At 36.2% G+C, this 24,203-nt stretch overlaps 2 protein-coding genes across 4 annotated transcripts; one reads left to right on the forward strand and one right to left on the reverse strand.

Moving 5' to 3' along the window:
• Positions 1-246: 246 nt before the first annotated feature.
• On the forward strand, positions 247-10,664 carry LOC131010203 (DEAD-box ATP-dependent RNA helicase FANCM). Of its 3 annotated transcripts, none has more exons than XM_057937618.1 (23): positions 247-486; positions 555-924; positions 1,465-1,608; positions 2,295-2,377; positions 2,470-2,584; positions 3,099-3,190; positions 3,611-3,665; positions 3,752-3,873; positions 3,952-4,065; positions 4,904-5,097; positions 5,173-5,303; positions 5,903-5,963; positions 6,070-6,140; positions 6,662-6,711; positions 6,779-6,944; positions 7,062-7,189; positions 7,284-7,616; positions 7,696-7,762; positions 7,940-8,476; positions 8,560-9,030; positions 9,455-9,506; positions 9,600-9,749; positions 9,943-10,664. In XM_057937618.1, exons 1-23 carry the CDS (start codon positions 442-444, stop codon positions 10,481-10,483), a joined length of 4,092 nt encoding a protein of 1,363 aa, XP_057793601.1. In that variant the 5' UTR covers positions 247-441; the 3' UTR covers positions 10,484-10,664. The 3 variants fall into 3 exon arrangements, with proteins under 3 accessions (XP_057793601.1, XP_057793600.1, XP_057793602.1); XM_057937617.1 differs by having other exon boundaries at positions 248-486; positions 9,443-9,506; XM_057937619.1 differs by lacking the exon at positions 247-486 and having other exon boundaries at positions 763-924; positions 1,505-1,608; positions 9,443-9,506.
• An 8,842-nt stretch (positions 10,665-19,506) lies between these two features.
• LOC131010204 (gibberellin 20 oxidase 2-like) lies at positions 19,507-23,439 on the reverse strand. The gene is made up of 4 exons (XM_057937620.1): positions 22,944-23,439; positions 21,189-21,510; positions 20,527-20,586; positions 19,507-19,924 (listed from the first exon to the last, which is right to left on the reverse strand). Exons 1-4 carry the CDS (start codon positions 23,405-23,407, stop codon positions 19,718-19,720), a joined length of 1,053 nt encoding a protein of 350 aa, XP_057793603.1. The 5' UTR covers positions 23,408-23,439; the 3' UTR covers positions 19,507-19,717.
• Positions 23,440-24,203: the final 764 nt, after the last annotated feature.

The raw sequence follows: 24,203 nt of genomic DNA on the forward strand, positions 1-24,203 counted from the left end.
TTACCAACCGTTAGGGCTAGGGGCCCAATTATTCGATTTTTTGGACTACAGGAGTTTATTTGGCCCAACTTAGACTATAGGGAGCCCAACGTGAAAATGGCCACTATGATAGGGGCCTATTTGATACTTAACTCTAAATTCATTATGCTGGTAGCGTATTTGAACTTTTGGACAAAAACTCATGTATATTTTTGGCGGAGGCTTGACCTAATTAAATATTGATGGGGTCGACCAATTCATTAAATCGAACCATGTCTATTTACGAATACGAGCTTGGCTCTCACCACCAACAGTTGCAAATTCAAAAATAAATAAAATAAAGAAAATTGCCGCTAATTCTCCATCCAACTTGAGGTTTTCTGCTCATCTCTCTCTTCCAATTCCCAAACAGGCAAACACCCACTATTAAATTAAACACTGGTTTGTTTACCAAGAGCTCTTATGGTTTCCGCATCCGCTCCTCTTCAAATCATGGACGACGACGATGTAAGTCCCCGTTCATTCAATTTATTTACTGCGTCTTCTTTTGTTTGTAATTTGTTTTGGCTGAATAGGAATTCGACTGGGAAGCAGCTGTTCATGAAATCGATGTGGCGTGCCGGGCAACTGCTGCTGAAATGCCCACAGTCGTTCCTGATTCAAACTGCAAACAAGAGATGTTTGTGAACACAGATCAAGCAATGCGGAAAAAGGGGAAATTTGAGGCTAATCTTAGTTCAGCTCCTTCAACTAGGCAAACTACTTTAGATAAATTTATTGGGGTTTCGTCTTGTAATTCAAGGAAATTTGAGGAAAAGGCGGGAAATTCGTATGGGCAGCTATGTATGAGTAATAGTATTGGGAATAATATTTGTGAAGAAACTGAGAAGCTTAATGAGTTTGTTAGCATTGATGCTGAGGCTGCCAAGACATGGATTTACCCTGGTATATATACATCAGCTATCATGTCCTTTCTTTTATTTGTTTATGTTCACTTGTAAATTAGGATATTAAATAATGTGATGAGGACTAGAATTTTGTGCGTGCAGCGTTGCTCGATTAAATGCATAGCTGTGGCCTATTTTGTGATGTGCCGGTTCTGAGCTGAGGCTGTTTGAACAAATGTGTAGAAAATATTCGATAGAAATCCTTATGGGGCCATTCTTAAAGAAGTTTAAATTTTGCTGAAGTGTGATCGTGCTGAATTACTTCTGTGACAAACCTTGAACGAAATTTCAGTAGTGCTTCTCATGTGATTCTCAAAGTGTTTAGGTGTTGATAAACTTTTGTTTGCTTTTTGAAACAGTTCATGTAATCGAAATTGAGGTCCACTGTGATCTTCATGTTTCATGTTGCTTGTCATGAGCTCGTTTCAAACACTTCTAGAATCTGTTTTTTTTATTTAGTGTTCCTCCTGCAAGTATGAATATCATTGGGAGGTTCTCAACTTGTTAATTTACTCGTCCACTTGTTTTTCTGTGGCAGTAAATATCCCTTGTCGTGATTATCAGTTATCTATTACCAGGACTGCGCTGTTTGCCAATACTTTAGTAGCATTGCCAACAGGACTTGGAAAAACTCTTATCGCTGCCGTCGTCATGTATAATTTCTTCAGATGGTTTCCTGAAGGTATTGTTATCCTGTAATGGTGGTAATATACTGGATGTCTCAATCATCAAATGCTACAGTTATGTCCTTTTTTTCTCTAGTGTGCCTGAATTGAACATCGTGTGTTTGCCTTCTTAGGTGTTTTATGAAAACATAACAAATCTTTACTCAGTTAGACCATACAATGAAAAGATAATTCGCACATGAGAAGTAAATGTTTTATACATTCATTTGATCTTAATGACCCCAAAATTAGGTGTTCCCAGAAAGTAATATCTTATTTTCATAAGGCCTACTAATGGCTCAAAAATATCCCATACAAGAGTAAATCCATGATATTTGAAAGTACATGTTGTAACGAGACATCATAGGATGACCACTGTCAAATTATATACTCCCTCCATCCCTAAAAAATGTGACTCAATGGAGGTGGCACAGGTTTTAAAAAAAAGCGTGGTAGTTGTGTTTGAGTGGAGATTGGGTCCCACACCTTTTTGTAAATAGTGAGAAAAAGTTTGTTGGGTTGTTTCCAAATAAGGAAAGGTCACAATTTTTAGGGACATCCAAATATGGTAATAAGGTCATAATTTTCAGGGACGGAGGGGGTATGATATAGTATGTTGATAATCATATTAGTTTTTACCTATATTTGCAAATATTTTACGCTGGAAGTCTTTGTTAAACAATCTTGCCACTCTCTTCTGCAGGAAAAATTGTTTTTGCTGCTCCTTCTCGACCACTAGTGATGCAACAAATAGAAGCTTGTCATAAGATTGTTGGAATTCCACAAGTAAGCCTATGATAACAGCATTCTTGGACTTACATTTCTTATGCTTCATATTGGTACCTATACTGAGAAAGTTGTGATTCAACTGATCTTAGGAGTGGACTATTGATCTAACCGGACAAACGAGTCCTTCGAAACGAGCAGAATTTTGGAAATGCAAACGTGTTTTTTTTGTTACTCCACAAGTGTTAGAGAAGGATATACAATCTGGTTTGTTTCTCAACTTGTTGTGATATGTTATTGGAGTGCATTTACTAAACTGGAAACACAACTAATCTAACATCATAGTAGGAACTAGAAAATGATGATATAAGATTTTCTAGCATTCTCATATGATTCATGAATCGTGATATATTTGTCAGTTAGGATTTTCTAGGTTTTGTAGTATTTATAAATCTTGCAAAGCCTTAAGCACTTGCATTAGCTGAGCGATTTTCCATTTCAAATTTATCAAATAGCACTTGGTGAACTGTGCAGTGAGAAATATGGCTTTGCTAATTCCATTCTCCTTGATTCTTGTATATTTTCTGGTAAAATAGCGTATTGAACATTACTTTATGATTCTAATGCCTTTGAATAACTATTCCAGATTTACATTTCTCTTTATTGGCCATTGGGATGTCTTTCCATAAAAATTAGGATTTTGAGGAATTTTATCTGCATTGCTTTTATATTCATATGTTTCTTTAATTGAAAAAATCCTTATTGAATATATATGCCGTAGGCTCCTGTCTGGTGAAGAATCTGGTGTGCCTGGTGATTGATGAGGCACATCGTGCGACAGGAAACTATTCCTACTGTGTAGCTGTCCGTGAGGTATACTGCTTCATTATTTCTTTCAAGTGTTCTTGAGTTATATATTTATATACGTATTTTAGACTGGAAAATGCATTAAATAGCAAAAGAAATGGTTTTAGGATTTTGTTTTTGTATATATCATTCATTCTACTTATACATCTACTTCTACAATTTACGTTGATTACTATGAAAACATTGAAAACAAGAGGCTTATAAATACTTCTTTGGAGTGAAGTGAGTTGAATTTGACTTTGAACTATCAAAACATAGTACAGTAAAGCCTAAACAAATGCATCATTTCTTGAGCTATGTTAAGTGGATCACATAGGCGAGTACATGGAGTCCAGTGGTCTAGCTTAGAGCTTGATGGAAACTTGCCTGCTAATTACTCATCCTATTCCCTGAAATAAACTTATACAATTTGCACCGATGTTGCAGTTGATGGATGCTTCAGTCCAACTAAGAATATTAGCTTTGACTGCGACACCCGGATGTAAGTGCTGCACAGACCCACCAGAAAGATGTTGGTTTGATATTCTGACTGCTTTTGTGAAATTATTCTTATTGGGTATAATTCAGCTAAACAGCAGACAATCCAGCGTGTCATTGACAATCTTCAAATATCTACACTCGAATACCGAAATGAAAGTGATCCCGATGTACTGCCTTTTGTGCACGAGAGAAAGATAGAACTGATTCAGGTACTAGTACTAGTTACTTATATGATCAACTGGTTTCTACTCTATGACTCATATGAGAAAATAATAAATTTCTTTCAGGTATCGATGGGTGATGAAGCCATTGAAGTAGATAGTCTGCTTTTGGAAGTTGGACGTCCATTTCATGCCCGTCTTTGCACATTTGGGCTGCTTCCAAAGAGAGACATCCAGACAGTATGTTCCTGTATCCTATTGTTCAAACTTTTAGATTCAGTTACTTCTTTCAGTTCTTTATCTCTTTTGTAGCTTTTTGGCCTAGATTTTTAACATAAGGTCTCCTGAACTTCCTCAAAGCATGACTAAATAGATATCTGAAAATACATAATATGGAATGCATTTTATGTATCTCTAAAATAATACTCCCTCTGTGCCACCTGAAACGTGTAATTTCTTTTGGGCGCGGCCGCTGCGCGGGTATTAAGGTGTAGGTGATTTAGGTATAAAGTGAGTTGTTTACAACAAAGTTGGAAAGAGAAAGTAGCTTTTTGGGGGGTATTTATGTCAACTCAAGTAAGAGAGAGAATGTAGAGAGTAGCTTTTTGCGGCATATTGTGTAATTTTGAGTTATGTTGAGGGTATTTGTTATTTGTTGAGTGTCCCAAAATGGAACAAGACGTTTCAAGTGGGACAGCCTAAATAGGAAAGTAAGACGTTTCAAGTGGGATGGAGGGGGTATTTCTTATTACTAAATTCATTTTAGCATATCAGAGCTCCGGGCTGCCGGATTCTCAAATTTGTTTACATCCTTTTAGCAGAATGAAAAACCACAACCATGTCTGGTTAATCAGTATTATCTTGGTTTTAATGTGTACCCCCTTATGTAGTTGCTCAACCTGGAAATATCTTGATGCCTATGACAATTGGAAAAAGGTTCAGATTGTTTGGTGTATTTTTACCTGGAGAAAATCATATAAGGAAAGCATGGGAGCATTGATAATAGTCTGTTGCTAAATTTCAGAACTAGCACATCATGGTTAAATGCGTTTATTCCTGATGTATTTATAATTTACAGTTGAGCCCCTGTGATTATCTTAAATCAAGGGAGATGTTTTGCGAAAAGCCGCCTGCGGGTTTTCCTCAATCGAGGCAAGGTGAATTTTTGGGTTATTTTGGAGCTCTTCTTACGTTGCATCATCTCAGGAAATTGCTTTCAAGCCATGGTATAAGGCCTGCATTTGAGATGATTGATGAAAAATTGAAACAATGGTATGCCATGGTTAATCAGCATTTAAAGTTGTAAATCTGTCTCTGTTTTTATTTTAAGTCATCTCCATTATGCAGGCAGTTTGCACGAATGGTAGGCAGAAATGAAGCACTTTTGAAAGCAAAACTTCTAATGCAGAAAACTGTTTCCCACGGTGCCCCGAGCCCCAAATTAGCAAAAATGCTGGAAGTACTGATTGACCATTTCAGTACGTAGCATTGTGGTTTTGTTCTTTGACATGATATGGTTTATGTTATTGTTATGGAAACTTTCTCTCTATAGATTGATGAACAAATAGAGCAAATAGATGGAGGAAACAGGACATGACAACCAAAAGAACCTTGTGATAGATTTGTTTGTTACCTCGTGTCACCTTTTATCCCACTCCTTAAAATTGTGAGAAAATTGATATCTCGAGGTTAGATAGTGAGGACATGGCATCCGTTTAGAGAAAACACGGTCTTGGTGAATGAGTGTTTTGACGAATTTATTTTTACCTCGTTTATAAAAAAGAAAAGGCCATGCTTAACTTGACCCTGTATATGAATTGAGTATATCCAGTCTAGGGGCTAGCATCCTGCTTGCTTGCCCTATTATCCCAGCAACAGGAAAACCCTATATTCAGCCAGCCCTGTAACCTTTAGTGATATCAGGCTTCAGACAACGCACTATGATTGATTGAATGCACGATGTCTCAAGAATTCCTTGGTTGAGCTCCGTGTTCTTTGGCTTTCTGCTTTAATTGAGTATTTTTGATATATATGAGCAAAAATGCAGTGTTATTCATGTTAAGGAATTTTGGTGCAGAAGCGAAAGATCCAAAAAACTCCAGGGTGATCATTTTTTCAAATTTCCGGGGTAGTGTCAGGTTATCTGGATCTTTGTTTCTTTCTTTAAATTACTGTAACCTATGATGCTGAATCGATGGAGAAATATTAGAAAAATTTATTTCTAACTTTAACATTCAACTTCAGGGACATACTTGATGCACTTAAAAACATTGGGGAATATGTTAAAGCTACAGAGTTCATTGGACAAAGCTCCGGTGTGTTTATCAATTCTCCCATTATTATTATGCTTGATTCAATTTTGATTCCTTGTTCTTTGTTTTAAACATGACTAAATACCTCACGAACTGAGGGGAATATATGTCAGAAAATGTTGCAGTTGTAGCTTTTCCCTGCTAACATATTGAAATTTATTACTTCATCAACAAAGCTTTGCATAATTATATGCACTTTTAGAGCTAATGTGGCCTGCAAAATAGTAAATCCACTCTTTCTATGATGAATTTTCACTTGAATTGGTTCGACAAGACAGCCAAGGTCTTAACGAAACTCTGGCAGTCTAGCTGGTCTCTAGTTATCCTTTTTAGTTAACCAGTGTCTTGCTTCTTCCATAGTCGTAGATGATAGAGATACCAAGGATGGTCTTTGCTTTTACGAGGCGCAGTTAACACATGTGCACAAGACATGCTAGATCCATTGAATAACCCTTGAACTCCCACTGTTTTGGTAAATTTTTGGAATCGGTAAATATAATTTGTGACCTTATTGTTCTCTTCAGGAAAAACCTCAAAAGGACAATCGCAAAAAGTTCAACAAGCTGTTTTACAGGTACTACTTTTTCTATTTGTGGTCTTCCATCCTCATTCCTCAGTGGTTTATTTAATTGTCTCTATAGAAATTTCGGACAGGCGGGTACAATGTCATTGTTGCAACTTCAATTGGTGAGGAAGGTCTTGATATCATGGAAGTTGATCTTGTCATATGCTTCGATGCTAATGTCTCGCCTTTGAGAATGATTCAACGTATGGGGAGGACTGGGAGGAAGAATGAAGGACGAGTTGATATCCTTTCCTTTCTATTCGTGGGTTTCGTATGAAGATCTTGCTTGTTACGTCTTATTTACAAATGAGTTTAAATCCTTTTCATAAGTAATTGACTAATTTCTTTAACAAGCTCACTAGTTTTAGCATGTGAAGGGTCAGAACTGAGAGGTTATATGCGAAAGCAAGCAAATAGCAGGTCTATTAATAAGCACATGATAAATGGTGGCACGAATAGCTTTAATTTTCATCCCAGTCCAAGGATGGTATGCTTTCTCTGCAGATTATGTTTCAATTTCTCCGACATGATCATGATGAATAAATAATCGAGGTCTTTATCCTTTGCACGCACAATTGCAGGTTCCACATTCTCTCAAACCAGAACTGCGACGTCTTGAGATGTCAATTGAGGAGTATGTTCCCCGTGGATCAAAAGCGAAGGATTCTGAACCCTCCCCGTTGCCTGCATACAAAGACAAAATTACAGATGCCGAGAAAGATTTGCTCGCCAAGTATTTTGTCGCTACTCAAGAAGATGCTTGGAGACCATCTCTTATTGCTTTTCCTCACTTCCAGGCATATCCATCCCCTGCAAATGACGTGTTGCATTCATCTAGAACACTGCTACTAATAGATACCATGCAGCATTTGCAAGAGCTAACGTATTCTCACGACCGCAATCCTTCAGCAGAGGTTTGTTTGTTTGTTCACGGACTCCTTTATATCCAATTGGCTATCTTTTGGATTAATTTGAGTTACTATCTTGATTCAGGATGATGATGTTCCAGATCCTTGCTTGAGAGTTTTACCGGTGGAGCGTCAAGACAACGTTATAGAAGGTAACCATGTGGCAAAAGATAGGCCTTTGATACAATTGGAATATATTTTATCAAGGTTCAGATAAAGAAAAGAAGAAAAATGGCATATATTTTAGTTTCTAGATTAACACACCATTGGAATCTTTATGGTTGGTTGCTTTCTAATTCCATAGGGTTTTCTTGTCTGGAATGTTCTAGATTCAGAGAGGTATATGGATCGTGCTGAAGAGGAATCGGATAAGGAAGCTGAAGGATCAGGTCAAGAGCTTCAGGAGACTGAGTTGCAAAAACCAAAAACTTGGTTGCATACTTTCCTCTTTGCTTCAGAATTTGTATCCGTGGATGGTGTTGGAAATGTCTTGGTTTTATCATTACCTCAACTGCCTCTGGGCTCGAGTTCTAAACGAACGGAAGTTAGCAATGTGGCTTCTCCGTATCATTTGATGCAGGATTACAAGGGCCATGCAGAGATTCCTCTGCAACCTATGGATAATCACCCTTTGCACCCAAGACCCCTTGACGAGACTGTACACGAATTTAGTTTAAGCAACCCGAGTGCAGAAGACGAGAAGAAGTTTGACATGGCTGAGGAAATTCTCCAGTCCCCGGTTTCAAGCAGAATGCAGAATGAAACGGATATCTCCGACCAGGATCTTATAGATATCGAACTTAGTCCAAGGCTGACTAATTTCATCAAAAGTGGAGTTGTTCCAGAATCTCCGATAAATGATTCTGGTATGCATATTCAGAAACTCTTCGTTACAGCATTCCTCGTGACATGTATGATTATCAATGCCTATGTCTGGAATCTGATGCAGAGACATGGAAGGGCAACAGACGTGATGTTCTTGCTGTTCCTGCTCTCGTTTCTTCTCTAAATTTGGAAACCGAGCGTTTCTTGAACTCTTGTGAACACAAGAAGAAGGAACATGTAAATGGCAGCTCGGAGGAGATGGATATCCTGTGTTTAAATGACAACGGCATTCAAACACCTCCACTAGATTGCAACACAGGCGCAGGGGGACAATGCTCTTCACCTGTTCCCGTCGTCAAAGAGCTGCAAACTCCTGTTACTAAACTCTCAAACACAAGCAGCAGTAAAGACTGGCTTCCAGATAGTGGTGTCCAGCCCGAAAGTGTCGAGCAGCAGTGCAAGTTCCGTAGGCTGCGCAAGCTCGGAGATTGCAACAGAAAATTTTCAACAGAAACTAGGAACCAAACTGGTGCAAGCGAAAAATTCTTAACGTCGAGAAGGGCTGACAATCATAAATCAACTAAGCTTCTCAAAGGTTATCCATTTTCTTTTTATATATGAAAATGCAAATTTATCTTATATGATAGAGCTATCTTGTCACACTCTAGTACGAGTTATCGGGTCACTTATGCTTGCAGTTGCGGATGTCTCTTAAGGGAGTGTTCGGTTTAGTGGATTAGACAAGGACTTAGTCTTATGATATGTTGTTCAGTCGGTAGACTCATCCGGTACATAGTCTGGGGATAGTGCCACATAGGATTAGTCTTGTTTGACTCTTATGAGTCTTGGCCTTCCCTGTGACAAAATTAATCTCGGACCAATTCAATTTTGAGTAATTTGGGAGTCTGGGACCAATTTTATTCTTGAGAAACCAAACGCATTGTAATAGTAATTGAGTTTATGCATCGGCTTTCTTGTGAAAACTGAATTTCTTTTGACACCCCCAGCCCCCAAATCAGGTAAGAAGAAGCAATCAGAAGATGCTGCAGCATATATTGAAGAGGAAGCAGAGTAAGTGCATCTTCTACTGTTCATATAAGCGAAGTAGACAGAAGAAATATGGCACTTTGTTTTGCGCCTGTCTCAATATTGCTTCGTGTTTAGGGTATCGTCCGATGCTACGGCATCTGATGATGAGGAAGATGTACAAGGCGGCAGTTCCTACGAGGATAGCTTCATAGATGATGGGCTGAATTCTACAACTTCTAATACCCAAGCCGGCAGCAGTAGGGTCGATATGATGGCAATATACAGGTTATTGATAACACCCATCATCTTTCCCCATTTCATCTCTCTTTTAGGGTCGTTTACTTTGGGTGATAGGTTAGATTTTATGATGCATTTGGGTTGAAGGATTATATGATCTAACTAGCTCAAAATTATTCAGTTCATCAAAGTATGTGGTGGATTAGCTTGTATTATCTTTACCAGTTCAATTCAATGGCAGGCGATCATTACTCAGTCAATCTCCATTTCCAAGACCGCCCAGCTTCCCCGCAAACCACAGTCCTGACTCCGTGGTCCAAAGCAGCAAAATGGATGGAAGTGGAAGCTCAACAGGGACAAGACACAACAATGCTCCTCAGACTGGCTTCGAATCGACTGCCAGGAACAACAAAGATACAAGTGACGGGGTTCCCACGGAGATCCTCGAGAGCAGGTCGGATAGCCGGAAAAGAAAATTCAGCTTCCACCAAGCTCACTCACTGCCAATGCTTAATTTAGACAGAGAGTTCTCTCTACTCTCTGGGGCTGCACGGGAGAACTCGTCCGTGCATGTACCTGTAGAGATGGCGGGGGAGAGCATAGATGTTTTCGAAGACGATGGGTTTTATGAAGGTATCGATCTTGATGCACTAGAAGAAGAAGCTACAAAGCTACTCAAGCAGAAAGCAGAGTGCTCAACGAAGAAAATAACAGGTTCTTCTGAAACTAATGAACAAAATCTTGGGATTCTGGATATTCCATCGTTTGATCTTGGTTTTTGATTTGTTTAGTGGCGTAAGATAAATTTTTTTTACATGTGTTAAGATTGGATGTTTGTATTTATTACGAATAGAATAGGCCGTTGAATGTGAATAGAAGAATAGATCAATGGTAAATGGAAAGGCATTCCCATGCAGTTTTTGGGTTTTTATTTTGTAATAAAATATCACATGTTGAAGGTTAGTTATAAGTTTTATTATTTAAACGGACACCTGATGGTGAAGCAATTGAAACTGAACACTAATCCCACCTTCTCATCATCTCTACTCCATGAATGTTTTCCTTTTATCTTCATCTTCATCTTCATAAACATGTGAGACAGATTAATATATACTCTGATGTTTCAGAAATGTTTTTGACACTAAATTAAATCATTTTTTCCAAGTATTGCAACTCTCTACTCAATTTTTTGATTTGTTGTCATTAGGATCACAATCAAATTGGGCCAGTTCACTAAACATTCAATTTCAGACAAATTTATATATCGTTGGGTCCCTAATTCAAAAAATCAAGCCTGGATTATGGCTGAACAATTTTTTGGCATCCAATATTTGCTAAGCAGAGTGAATTTTGCAATAAAAAAGTATTGGATATCGATTAATACGTCAAAAATGTTCGTTTCATTCAGCTTGTTAAACCCCAACTTTTGATTCTTCAAATCAAATATTTGAATGATGAGTATTTGAAATAGGAAAGTTGACAAATCAGTGTAATTCGAGGTAATTCTAATGTCAACAAATCAATAGATTCATGAGCATGAATATGCAACACTTTGAAAATGATATTGTATAATGTAACAACTAACAACTAACAACTAACAACTAACAAATTAAATGTGGAATCATTTTTATAATCCGACCTAAAATAAAAAGACTAAAATGTATAATACTAATACTTTTGCATATGTATCTTCCATCGCCAGAAAATCCCTTAGGACAACATGTTGCATTTGTGCACTACTCTATTTTCGTGCAATTGTTCAAACTATTTATTAACTATCGTCTACTTATTTTACAAATAAATTAATATGGTAAATGATGCTTAATTCTAGAAGAAAATCGCAGCTAAACAGCCATTTGGAGAGTATCCCTTAGGACAAGAACATGTGTAATTCCCAAGTGTGTTGCTTTTTCCATGCAATCATGTAGTCTAGCATCTGCGCATTCATCAATACCTGCAAATAAATTGTTCATAAAAAAATTTACTCATATAATCTCATTCATCATAATCATATATAAGAAGAAACATTCAAACACCCTTTCCTCTTGCCTCGGTAGATAAAATTTAAAAAATACACGCCTTTTACAAAAGGGTTAATTGCCTATGAATAGACGAACTATATCCAAAATTTGGTTTTTAACTAAATTTATACATAAATTTTTATTTTTTTGGAATTTGACCTGAGCCCAAAATTCGTTGACTAATAACTTGATTGTCGGGAGTCCAATGCTCAATTAGAAGGTACTATTAATTGACGTGATATTTTTAATGATATTTATATTGTTGAATTTTGGTAACTGAAAATGGTCGGAAATTGGCATGAAAATTGATGTCATGAAACTCTCTCACTCTCTCTCTCTCTCTCTATATATATATATATATATATATATATATATATATATATAGGGTGCGGTTATAGTGAGAACCACAATTATCGTGAGAACATAAGAACCAATAAAATTACTGCATCTGCTATACAAATTAATGCATCCGCTATTAAATTTAATGCATCCGAAAAAAATAATTTTTTTGCTCCCTTCAGGATTCGAACCCAGCACCTGCATCCATCCACCAAGATGATGCATCCACCGTAGATCTTGATGATCGAATGACTTAAAATGGTTATCCGTTCTTATTTTATTAGTGGTTCTTATTTGAACCTCTCCCTATATATATATATATATATATATATATATCGGTCACTTTCGATGATCAAAAGCTAACAATATAGACTGGTATCATTAGAGAGTATCATCAAAAGGTTCTAATGGTACCTTCAAATTATCCATCAGACTCCAAACAACTAGTTATTGGCTAGAGAACTTTCAGAGTCAGGTCAAATTACAAATAATTAAAAATTCACGTATTTTTTGACTAAAAAAATAAATCAAGTTAAAAGTCAAAATTTAAATATAGTTCATGTATTTATAGACAATTAACCCTTTACAAAATATATAAATTATACTCGCTTCGTACCTCTATCTACAAAACATCTTTCTATTTTTCTATTTTCGTTCGTCTACGAAACATCTATATATTGGCAATGACTATTTTATTATTGGACGAAAAAAATATTACTACTAATAATAATAATAATAATAATAACAATAATAATAATAATAATAATAATAATAATAATAATATTTTATTTTTCATTTTGCCTCATAAAATTTGCAATCCAACTTATATTTTCAATCATCGATCATGTCAAATCCATTAGCTGAGTCCTCAACCTGGTCCGTTTATTATAAAGTCAAGTTCGAGAAATATTTACCGATGATAATTTTATATAATTTAGAAATATTAATCATATCTAGTAAAGATAAATTATTCTATTCTAAAATATGTATTATGTTCTCTAAACTATATTATCTTATGAGATTAGTTATGATAGTTTATAGATATTTCTAGTGGACCATTGTCGGGTTTTATAAATGGGTGATTCTATTCGTAGCCCCCATTTTACTCTTTGTAGCCCCCTATCTAAAATAATAATTAAAAATAATTAAAATTTTATCAATTTACCCTATACTTGATAGCCCCAAATTAAATTAATTTCTCATCCCCCTTCCACTTTGATCTCTGTTTCAGAGAAATTTTCTGTCCGACACCCTGCTGGAGCCCATCGGACAGCTTCAGAATGGCGGCAAGACGACGGCGCCGTGGGCGAAAGCCTTTCTCCGGTGAGAGTCGGAGGTGCAAAGTTGGCCTCGAAGTTGAACAAACAACAAATAATGCACACAACAATGTAGAGCTCATTCTAAAAACTCTGACGTTGAGGAGGAAGTCAAGAATGGAGAGCTCTCTGAAAGAAAGGAAAGGAAACGTGAAGTTGAGGAATGGTTGGGAAAAGTCAGATCCATTGAAAAACAAGTTGTTGAGTTGGGGAGTCAAGTAAAATTAGGTTGATTGATGGAGGATCACCGGAAAAATTAAATGGTTGGCCAAACATTTAATGAAAATCTGGAAACAATTTTAAAACTTTTGGAGACTATACAAGTGCCGAATATTGGTGTTTATGGTATGGGGGTGTGGGCAAAACGGAATTGGCAGATCGACTCCAGCAACAATCTTAGGGAGGTGTAATTTGGATTACATTACAGTCTTTCTCAAGAATTTACTGTTATGAGTTAACGAGATAAAATTGCTGCACAAATCGAAAAATTTGGTAAATTAATTTAATTTGGAGGATATAAAATATGTAGGATAAATTAGTAAAATTTTAATTAATTTTAATTATTATTAAAATGGGAGCTATAAAGAGAAAAATGGAGGCTATGAATAGAATCACCCTATATAAATTACCATCCACTAACCCAAACCATAGCCCAATCCAGAAACAGGTGGATTGATTGGGCTGAAACGATAGTGAAATAGATCCAATATTACACGATTTACTTAATATTTAATGGCGAATTTTTAAATAATATTCTATTTAAATAGAATATTATTTAAAAATTCGCCATTAATAACTATATGTACTCGCACACTCAACACATGTTTTGAGATATCTAAATTTTATATACTTTTAATGTAAATTGTATCTTATTGTTATTAATATACAATTAACAATTACATCTATAGATATTACTCTGCCCATATATATATGCATATATGTTTGATATAATTTGTTATTATTTAATAGTTATACTAAGAGATAAGTATTGTTTGTGTCCCTAATTTTCACATGTTTATGGAAAATATCGTCAATTATATTAATTAGATCTTGTGTTTTACTATGATCGATATATATGTACTTGTTACCTGTAATGAGTATCATACATTTATAATGAATGATATAATTAAGATCGATCGTAACAAAAAAATATTGTCAGTAAAATAATAAAAAAGGGACCCGCTATTTACCAAATAAATGCAATGCAAACGCTAATCTAAAGACAAAAAAAAAAAACCCACGTTAATCATAATTGAAATAGTCACTTATTCAATACACATCAAATTTCGTAAACACAATAGTTAGAACGTGCAGAGACACAGTAGCAATAAGTGTACTTGAAACCGTAAAGAACAAAACATAAGATTGGTTACCTAGTTCATTGATAAAACACCCACGTCTGGGGGGCCACGCCCAAGTTAAACTATCCACTAATCAAATTAAGATATTCAAAGGACTTACACAAAAGACACGATCTTTCTAGTCTCTATATCTTCCCAAAGCTCCACCAACGATGAATAATTGAAAGCAAGACAACGACCTACTCTCTAAGCATGAATGCAAAACATTCACCACCTAAACCCAACAATATAAACTTACGCCAACAGACTAGTGTAAGAAAGCAAAGAAATGAACCCACCAATTCACGCTTACAACGTGAAATAAACGAACTTACTAGACCACACCTACACACACTGTATGATCTGGAGAGGAGCACGAAATAACTCTGCAAAATCTCAGGAGAGTGATAAAAACGCAACAACCTGAATGAGTCCTCTTCATCACCAATAAATAAGAAAACCCAAGCAGAGGTTTGGCTTGAATAGAACTCAAAAACAAAGTCTGAGTCTATTTATAATTGCAATCCAATAATACTCCATAATTTCTGTAGAATCGATGCCAAGCTTATCCATAAAGACTGCAAAGTTTACTCGTGGGGGTCTTTTGTTAGGTGAAAAGACTTGAGGGATCATTATGCCAACCTATAAGTCGTAATAACAAAGTCGCATCACGTTTTATACAAAATGTTGTTGTTTTGCAGCGAGCTTTTAAGAGAGTTAGTTAGGCTCTGTTTTTCTTCTTCTTCAAGTTAGTTTTCACTATACATTGAGAGAGAGGGATTTTCGAGAGAGTTGTTGTTTGTAATCTTGAGCTGGGTTTCTTGAGATTGTGAGATTGTAAAGCTGTAATTCCGACGAAGTCTCTGGCACCGTTAATGAAATTATCCTAACCCTCCGTGGACGTATAGGTCATTCTTGGGCCGAACCACGTAAACTCGTCTTCTTCTTTCGTTTCTTATTCTATTTGTTTTTGCCTCAAATTGGATTGTTCCAACAATAACTCTAAAGTTGGCTGTAAAAATCACAAGTTGATAGCATTTATATGTCTCAATTGCTATTTAGAACATTCGAAAATACTAGTAACTAAGATATTGTTCTAACTCTGAGAAGAACATCTAGTGGATACTATCATTTGTATACATAATGGCAATATAATAGAGTACTAATTTTACTCTAATAATAATAAAATTACCCATACACTTTATAGATTAGAGACTGGGTTTGAAAGTTGTCTGTATATAATTTTTTAAAATTGAACTTAAAATTTGAGTTTAAATTTTATATCTAATTAACATCAAAATTATTTTTGAGCCCCCTAATTAAATTTTGGGACCTCAGGAGTTGAGACCGATCTTGAACATCGTAATATATAAGTAATATGCAATAATGATAGTAAAACATGAAGTTGTGTGATGGGTATTGGAGTGGAGGAGGGACGTTTGGAACGCATGGCATCTAATTAACTCCAGTGCAGAGTGGATTATGTTCCTTTTAAATTCCTTGGTGTTAAGGTTGGAGGCAAGACTAAAAGCATTGTTGATTGGCAATATCTGGTAGAGAAAATCAAGAAGAGAATCGATAGTTGGAAGCATTTGAAGCTGTCTTTGGCAGGTAGAATTACTTTGGTGAAATCTGTTTTGCAAGCCATTCCTGTCTTTCAGTTATCTTTCTCTCATATCCCTAAATCTACTGTGAAATCCATTAATTCCTTGTGCCGTAATTTTCTGTGGGGAGGGGTCGGGAATAGGGGTAATTTTCCTTGGGTGAAGTGGAGTGAGCTGTGCTTGGGCAAAAAGGAGGGGGGGCTGGGTTTTTGAAATTTAGAGTGGGTGAATTCGGCCTTGGTTGTTAAATGGATCTGGAGATATTGGGACATGAAAGACTTACTCTGGGCAAGGGTAGTTAGATCCTTGTATGGGGAGGTTTAGTGGGAGGGAGAGAGATTTACACTTGAGGGCAGAAGCGGGATGAAATCTGGTTGGTGGGCGAAAGTTATTGAGGATGGAGGGAGGGGAACTGATGGATGGTTCAGGGAGAATATTTGCCGTAGGCTGGGAAACGGGCGTGGAACTATGTTCTGGGACCATCCATGGGCAGGACCAGAACCTTTAAAACACAAGTTCCCTCGACTCTTCAGACTCTGCTTGAGGAGGGATGTTAAAGTCGAGGAGTGCGGGAGATGGGAAGAGGGAAGATGGAAATGGGAGCTCAAGTGGCGTCGGACGCTGAGGGAGACGGAGATGGAGGTCGTTAATCTCTTAACCTCCTTTATCTCTTCGTTTGTGTTGGATGCAGATTCGGAAGACAGATGGATTTGGAGCGCGTCCTCAGATGGCATTTTTACCACAACATCGGCGTATGAGGTCATCAAAGCTAGAAGATGTCAGAATGGTGCTCAAAGTGCAGATACGCTGGCAGCCGCTAGCACCACAAAAAGCAGTCGTCAATGCATGGAGAATGATGAGGAAACGTCTCCCGACCTGTGACGAATTGAGAAAGCGGAATATCAACCTTGGTGAAGGGCAAGTTATGTGCAAACAGTGCGGCTCACACAATGAATCGATTAGCCACGTTTTCACCTTGTGCTAAAAAACACAGGAGGTGTGGAATGAAATTCAGCCGTGGATCGGGATTCAGACAGTTCGGCCTGCTTCGCCGATCGACCATTGGCGAAGCTTCTGTTACCTTTGCAAGGACAAGAAGATTGGGAAGTTGTTGAAAGCGATCTGGGTCGGATGTTGTTGGTTGTTGTGGCAAAGACGGAATGGTAAGAGGTTCGAGGGCAAAGATTGGGAGACTAAGAATCTAGTGTTGGAGCTTAAAGCTAGACTTTGGAGTTGGAATAGATGCTTTGGTATTTTGAACAATGAGATGGAGTTCTCTTCATGGAGCTCCAATGATTTAATCTCCCGAATTTTGTAAGTTCGGTACCGCTGGTACCTTTTTCTTGAATGGAAGTTTTTCTTACCAAAAAAAAACATGAAATATAACATAAAAATGACGACATAATATGGAACAATTTCGGAGATATATAAGATTAATTTTATTTTACACATCCCATGCATATATACCCATGCTTTTTTGTCTTCTACAATTAGTCACAAATCATTAAAGACACTCCTCGTGCAAACATTTTGGATTTAGCCAGTCATATCCCACATCATATAGTATATACTACTATTCAAATTTCAATCTTGCCATGATCGATCACTTGAAAAACCGATGAATATCATTTTGACAGTCTATTTTCGATTTGCTGAAAAGTCCAAGATTTTTATTTTCGGATAAAATATGTTGGGGTGCAATACTTTTTTCTGGGACAAAATATGCGTAATGATTCCTCAAAAATCCTACATATATATTGGGACAATTCTTAATATATAGGCTCCAGCCTATATAACACAGGCATGATTTGTGGATGTGCATAGTTTTATTATATAAGTTGTGAAAGATATCACGCATTTTATAAGGCGATTCAAAACATGTAGTAATTCACAATAGGATACTAATCCTCCCGTACCTGAACACATGCTCAATATGCTGTTGCATAGGGCCCCAAATTTTAGGGGGTCCAATTTTTTTATATATATATATAGTATATATAAAAATTATTTTTATTCTTATTTACGGAGCTTCGTTATATGAAAGTTCTTTTCGTCATTTAGATCATACCATTAGTCTTGAATTCTTAATACCGTATCTTTTCTTCTCTTTTGATTGAAAGCTCTTCAGAATAATTGGGTGAAAAAATTTATATTAATATACTATTATTGTATCGTCAATATAAAAGAAAATTATAAAGGCCCATTTTCTAATTTTTGTTTAGAGCCCTATGAGATACAGGACCGGCCCTGATCCTACGCGTGTTGTATTAGAATATTACCTAGTAATAATACTTCATCAATTTCTGAATAAGTGCGACATTCTTACACCAGTCTTCAATTTACAATCAAGGCCACTATATGAAATTGTTAGACTAGATAGCCTTCTATTTTTAATTTTATTTTTATTTTCCTTCAGTTCTAATGTCTCATATTTCTGATAATTATAATTATTAATTATGATTGATTATTTTTAATAAATGTATTTAGTTTTTTTTAGTATCTAATTCCATTTTTTAGTTTTTAATTGATTATTACATGACATGTATAGTCGAATTCTGAAATCAAAAAAATATCTGTCAAATGGTCTTATATATAGGTCAAGACCCGTCAGACACTAATTTAATTAAGTCCATGATAGAATTTTTATAATTCTTGTGGTGATTAATAGTATTAATTTGTATTCGAATCTTGATCATTTATCAGATTTTAACACATATATATATGAACTTATCTTTACATTGTAGCCTATCTTAAAAGTGAAAATGCAGACTTAAATATTTGATCACATTTGATATAGAGATCAGTTAATTTGAGAATAGATCAAGTTCTCATTCTTTAGTCATTCCTGATTTCGAAGTCGAATTTAACATTAATTTTCCTCTTTTTTCATCTTTAATTCCTTCTTGTTTCAACCCTCGTATAAGGAATTATTTGATACAGCTATACATTTCGTATAATTCAATTTACAAGATTACTTATATTTTTTTTGAAGGAAGATTTACTTATAGTTATTTTTATTTTTTTAAAATTTACACTCAAAGACAGAAAAAACACACTCACACTCTAGCCTTTTAGGTGACTCGAACCTTGGTTGGCGTCTTACCAACAGACTGCGCTCCATCGTCAAAGTAAATTACTTATAGTTAATTTAACATGTAATGAAATAAATAATTGGAAACAAAGAGTAGACATCAAGTAGAAACTTCATAAATATAGCAACACAAACACACGATGAGATAATAAATGGCAAGCCAAACGATGGAGCTAGGTACTAGGCTAGACACACCAAATACATATACATAAATGTGACATGTATAATTATTGCATGAATGTATATAAGGTGGTGGGGTGACAAAAGTCTAAAAAACCCTGGCTATATAGGTAGGTAGGTAGGGTTTAGGTTGGCTGGTGGGAAATGAGCCATTTAGTGAAATTTTGGAGTGTTGCAACATCAACCCTATAATGTTTTTGTGTGAAGTTGAGGAAATCCAACCACTTGAAATCTGGATATTGTCTCAGCCTCTCTGAGCTCACAAGATTTGTTGGAGGCTTAATCACTTTTTCTTCTGCAGGGCATAAGAAATACACCATTGAAACTCTCTCCATTGATTTGTTCACTACGGAGGTTCTTCAGCCGGTGGCGTAAGGTTCTCTCTTCCCTTGCTGGTTTTCATTTTATTATCACTCACATCTACAGGGAAGGGAACCGGGTTGCGGATTGTTTGGCTTCTTCTGTAGCGGAGGAAGGCTATTGGAATTTTACGATCCCGGATATCCTACAGTTGGTGAAGGATGACAGGCGGCAACTTCCTTACATTCGGGTTGTCAATTGAGTGGTTCCGGAGGTGACCAGAGCAGGGAAGATTCATGATGCGTTCGGTGGGCATCCTGTGCTGCCCGCTCGGCTTGGTCCGGCCACTGCAGATTTCTCTGGATGGCCAGTGCTGCCCCCTCGGGTTTTGTTGTTGGCTCTTTTGTGCTTGAGCTGTGTTTCTTCCGGCTTAGGGGGACGACTCGCCGATGGGTTTTGGTTTGGCCGTAATCTGTGGCGGCGAATTTCCCGTCCCCCTGAACTGTGGTTTTGTTTTTTGGTTTTTCGTTAGGTCGTGTTGCGCCTTACATTGGTCCCTTGCTGTACTGCTTTTCGTTACACCGGTTTTGTAACAACTTTTCTTTCTTTCTTTTCAATAAAATTTTTATTTCAGCATTGATTTGTTCACTACAGCTCTATGTGGGCAGCTCTTGTACACTCCATTCGATAATGCCTACACCAACATATATCATTCAAACATAAATCTGATTAATGAGATTCGAACACAAGATCATAAATTCAACAGAGTTGCTTTATATGTCAAGTGCAATTTTATAGGTAATTAACATGCAAATAGTTTGTAATTATTTATGTTAAATGAGTTTTTTTTTCTTCGTAATTAGAGAGGGGTCATTCATGACTATAAGTGGAGATGTCTATTTTTATTAAGTGTGGTCTAATCACTTTCAAATTAATTCGTACGATTTGATTAAACAGGGATGTGGGAGATACTATAGAATGTCTCTTGTTTAATTATAGTACTCATTTTTTAATGAAAAAAATGTGTCGTATATTCAATCAATCATTTTCTTAGATATTATTATAAACATTAAGGATTAACTTTCTCAAAGTCTCTCATAATTACTTAAACTTTAACTAGCAAGAAATTTAAATCAAGACGTTAGTATATTGCAATATAATGTATGACGACTTGAGCTTTAATTTCACTTTTTGTTAAACAAGTTATATATTCAGAAATCATATTTAAAAATTAATTACTTCCTCCGTCCACAAAAAATGTACACATTGAAATGAAAAATGGAGTTATAAGCTTACGGAGAAAGTGTCGCCAAGATTGACGACAAGGGCGCCGGGTCTGGGCGTGACGGACTTCCATCGGTCGTCGACAAAGACCTGGAGACCTCCAACTTGATCTTGGTAAAGAATGGTGAGAGCAGTGGGATCACAGTGTGGTCCGGTGCCAAGAGTTTGGGCTGCTTCTTCGCATCGAGGGTAGAAGTTGCATCTTAATAAAGAACTACCGTCTTCAAAAAAATCTTTATAGTATACTTTATCAACCCCCAAACTCATCCCCAATATTTCCATTATGCTTAGAGACAATTTCTTCATCGCATCGCAATATTTTTCGAAATCCAATCTGCCAAAAAAAAAAAAAGGTATATCACATTAGTTAATGGAGTAGATAGGAATTTTTTTTCTGTGAATGTTCAAAACAAAGAAAATAGAAAGTTCTTTCATGGACGAAGACGTATTATTTAGGTAGAGTAAGAGATAGATTAATACGAGATCGGGCTGCAATTTTCTCATGCAATCTATCAAATCCTAACTTAAGAAGATAAAATCCAAGAAAACACACACCTCACGTAGTGGATGTAATTACCATAAATTTAAAATGTGGACAGGATAACATCATTGATTAATGATAATGGCTCCTACTCTCTCTGTCCCATAAAAAATATGTCGCACTTTTAATGACACAAGTTTTAAAAAATGTTAAATAAATGTGGTGTGAATGGTGAAAGGGCTTTACTTTGTTGTGAGTGGAGTGGTGGGCTATTATGATTTTTTTGTGAATAAGTAGAGGTAAAAAAGTAAAGATTTGTGGTGAGATAATGTTCAAAATTAAAAAGGTAAATGTTTAGAGTTTTATGATTTTTTAGGACAGTAACTTAGGTTGATTTGGAAATTAGGACAAAAACTTTCGAACTTGTAAAAATAGGACATTAACTTTTTTAGAGTAAAATAGGACACTAATTAATAAGTGTTGCACCCGCAGGACATTTCTCGGCCAATTATCGGCAGAGAAATGTGTTATTTTTACGACATTTATTAATTAGTGTCATATTTTACTCTAAAAAAAATTAGTGTCATATTTTTACAAGTCTGAAAGTTTTTGTCCTAATTTCCAAATCAGCATAAGTTACTGTCCTAAAAAATCCTCTGACTCTAAATGTTTATATAGAACGTACTAAAATGATAAATTATGAATATATTTTTTAGGACGCATGGAGTATAATTTAGCTAGATAGATTAATTTCTCATGCAAATCTATCAAAACCTGCATACCACGCGAACAAAATAACATCATCCTACATAATTAATAGAAGATAAAATAGGATTTAGAGGGTGTTTGGCTAAGAATTTTAAAATGTTTCAAAGTTTATAAGATGTAGTTTTCTAAGAGTTTATAAATTATCAAAGTGTTTGGATAATTGATCTTATAATCAATAAGATAGAAATAAAATTTTTAATTAGGGAGAGAAAATCGAATAGAGATGAACTTGAGAGTATAATATGATGAAAATAATGAATTATAGTTGAATAATATTTATAAAATAATTGCTAAAAATAAGAGTATAGAAAAATAAGTTGAAATAGAATATTTTTTTTTTTGGAAGTTTATAAGCTCTTTGAACTTATTTTATCAAATACTTTGAACGAGTATATAAGCTGGTGAATAAGATGTTGAGAGCAAACACCCTCTTACACTATACCGATATTCCAACTGCATCAAACATGCAAATTTGAGACACAAGAAATGAAGAAAGATGGTGAATCGATGAAACTCGCCTTATCTTCTGAAATTCGTGACCAAATGCGGATTCGAAAAAGAGGCCCCCCTCAGAATCAGAGGCATCTTGACGAAAAATGCATGAAAAAATTTCTTTCCACGGCAGATTCAAAGAGAAACGATCTGCATGTGCAAAAGAATAGCCCCAAAAGCTGCCGGGCAGCCTATGAACCCTCATTTTTGCATCAATTGGGAGATTAAAGAAGAAATTCACGTGATCATTTACTGAATTTATGAGGTTCAAATCCACGCCGTGGTTGATCACTTGGAACAAGCCGTGCCTCAGGCAAGCTGATCGAACCAGATCCGCCGTTGCGGCCGCGCCGCCCTCGAGGTCGATCAACGGCTCGTTCAGCTCTTCATTCGAAGAGTGGTTTTCCTGTTTGGGCCAAATGAATTTTTCTAAATCTAATTTGGAGAAATTTGGATACACAAAGCTGTCGAATGCAGTGTTGGAATCCATTTGAGAAGATGAAAACAAAAGTTGAGATTCGAGCGATCTTGCTTCTTGGAATTGCAGGTATTTATAGGAGTAGGGTGAGCAGACATCATAGTGAAAAATAGGGACAAAATGATAGTATATCCTGATTATCAAAGATAAAATTTAAAAAATAGGGAAAAGTATCAAATAAGCCCATGTCGTGGTGGCCCTTTTCACGTCTGGCCCCCTATAGTTGAAGGGGTATCAACTAAACCCCTGAACTAATTAAAATCGAATAATTTCCCCCCTCTGACCTAACGCCGTTAAGTGTCCGTTAACGTTTGAGTTTAATTGCACCCTCTACTTCAGGGGTGGATCTGCACCTTAATTTTTTTTTTTTGTTTTTTTTTTTATAATTTCAACAACCCATCTCCGGCATCAACTTAACCGCCCCCGGTACTCATCGGCTCCAACTTACACTTTGTCAGCTCGCACGCGCTCAATCTCTTGATCGTCGACTGCTTACCGCCGACATGTAGCAGCATCACCAACTCCAGATGTGGACCTGGATCGAATCCTGCTTGGTCCAAATCCATATCCGTATTTTTTTACTTAGGTCAGGATCCGGTCCAAATCTATTAGGTAAAAAAAAACGAGATTCATGTCCAGATCCATTAGATTCACAGGGTCTCGAGTCCTGACCCGGATCCATTTTTTTCTCTTTTAAAGGGAAAGAATGGATCCGAGTCAGGACTCAAGACCCTGTAAATCTAATGGATCTGAACATGAATCTCATTTTTTTGGACCTAATGGATAAAAAAACCTAATGAATTTAGGT

The sequence above is a fragment of the Salvia miltiorrhiza genome, chromosome 2 (genome assembly GCF_028751815.1).
Source record: "Salvia miltiorrhiza cultivar Shanhuang (shh) chromosome 2, IMPLAD_Smil_shh, whole genome shotgun sequence".
NCBI classification, from domain to species: Eukaryota; Viridiplantae; Streptophyta; class Magnoliopsida; order Lamiales; family Lamiaceae; genus Salvia; species Salvia miltiorrhiza.

Bases quoted from the DNA above. Each gene is read 5' to 3' on its own strand.
- LOC131010204 (XM_057937620.1), bottom strand. From the start codon at position 23,407: ATGGATTCCAACACTGCATTCGACAGCTTTGTGTATCCAAATTTCTCC. The intron at 21,511-22,943 runs GCGAGTTTCATC...TTTTTTTGGCAG, and splicing joins CACGAATTTCAGAAGATAAG to ATTGGATTTCGAAAAATATT. The intron at 20,587-21,188 runs GTAAGCTTATAA...ATGTTGGTGTAG, and splicing joins ATCTTGGCGACACTTTCTCC to GCATTATCGAATGGAGTGTA.
- LOC131010203 (XM_057937617.1), top strand. From the start codon at position 442: ATGGTTTCCGCATCCGCTCCTCTTCAAATCATGGACGACGACGAT. The intron at 6,141-6,661 runs GTGTGTTTATCA...TGTTCTCTTCAG, and splicing joins GTTCATTGGACAAAGCTCCG to GAAAAACCTCAAAAGGACAA. The intron at 9,750-9,942 runs GTTATTGATAAC...ATTCAATGGCAG, and splicing joins GATATGATGGCAATATACAG to GCGATCATTACTCAGTCAAT.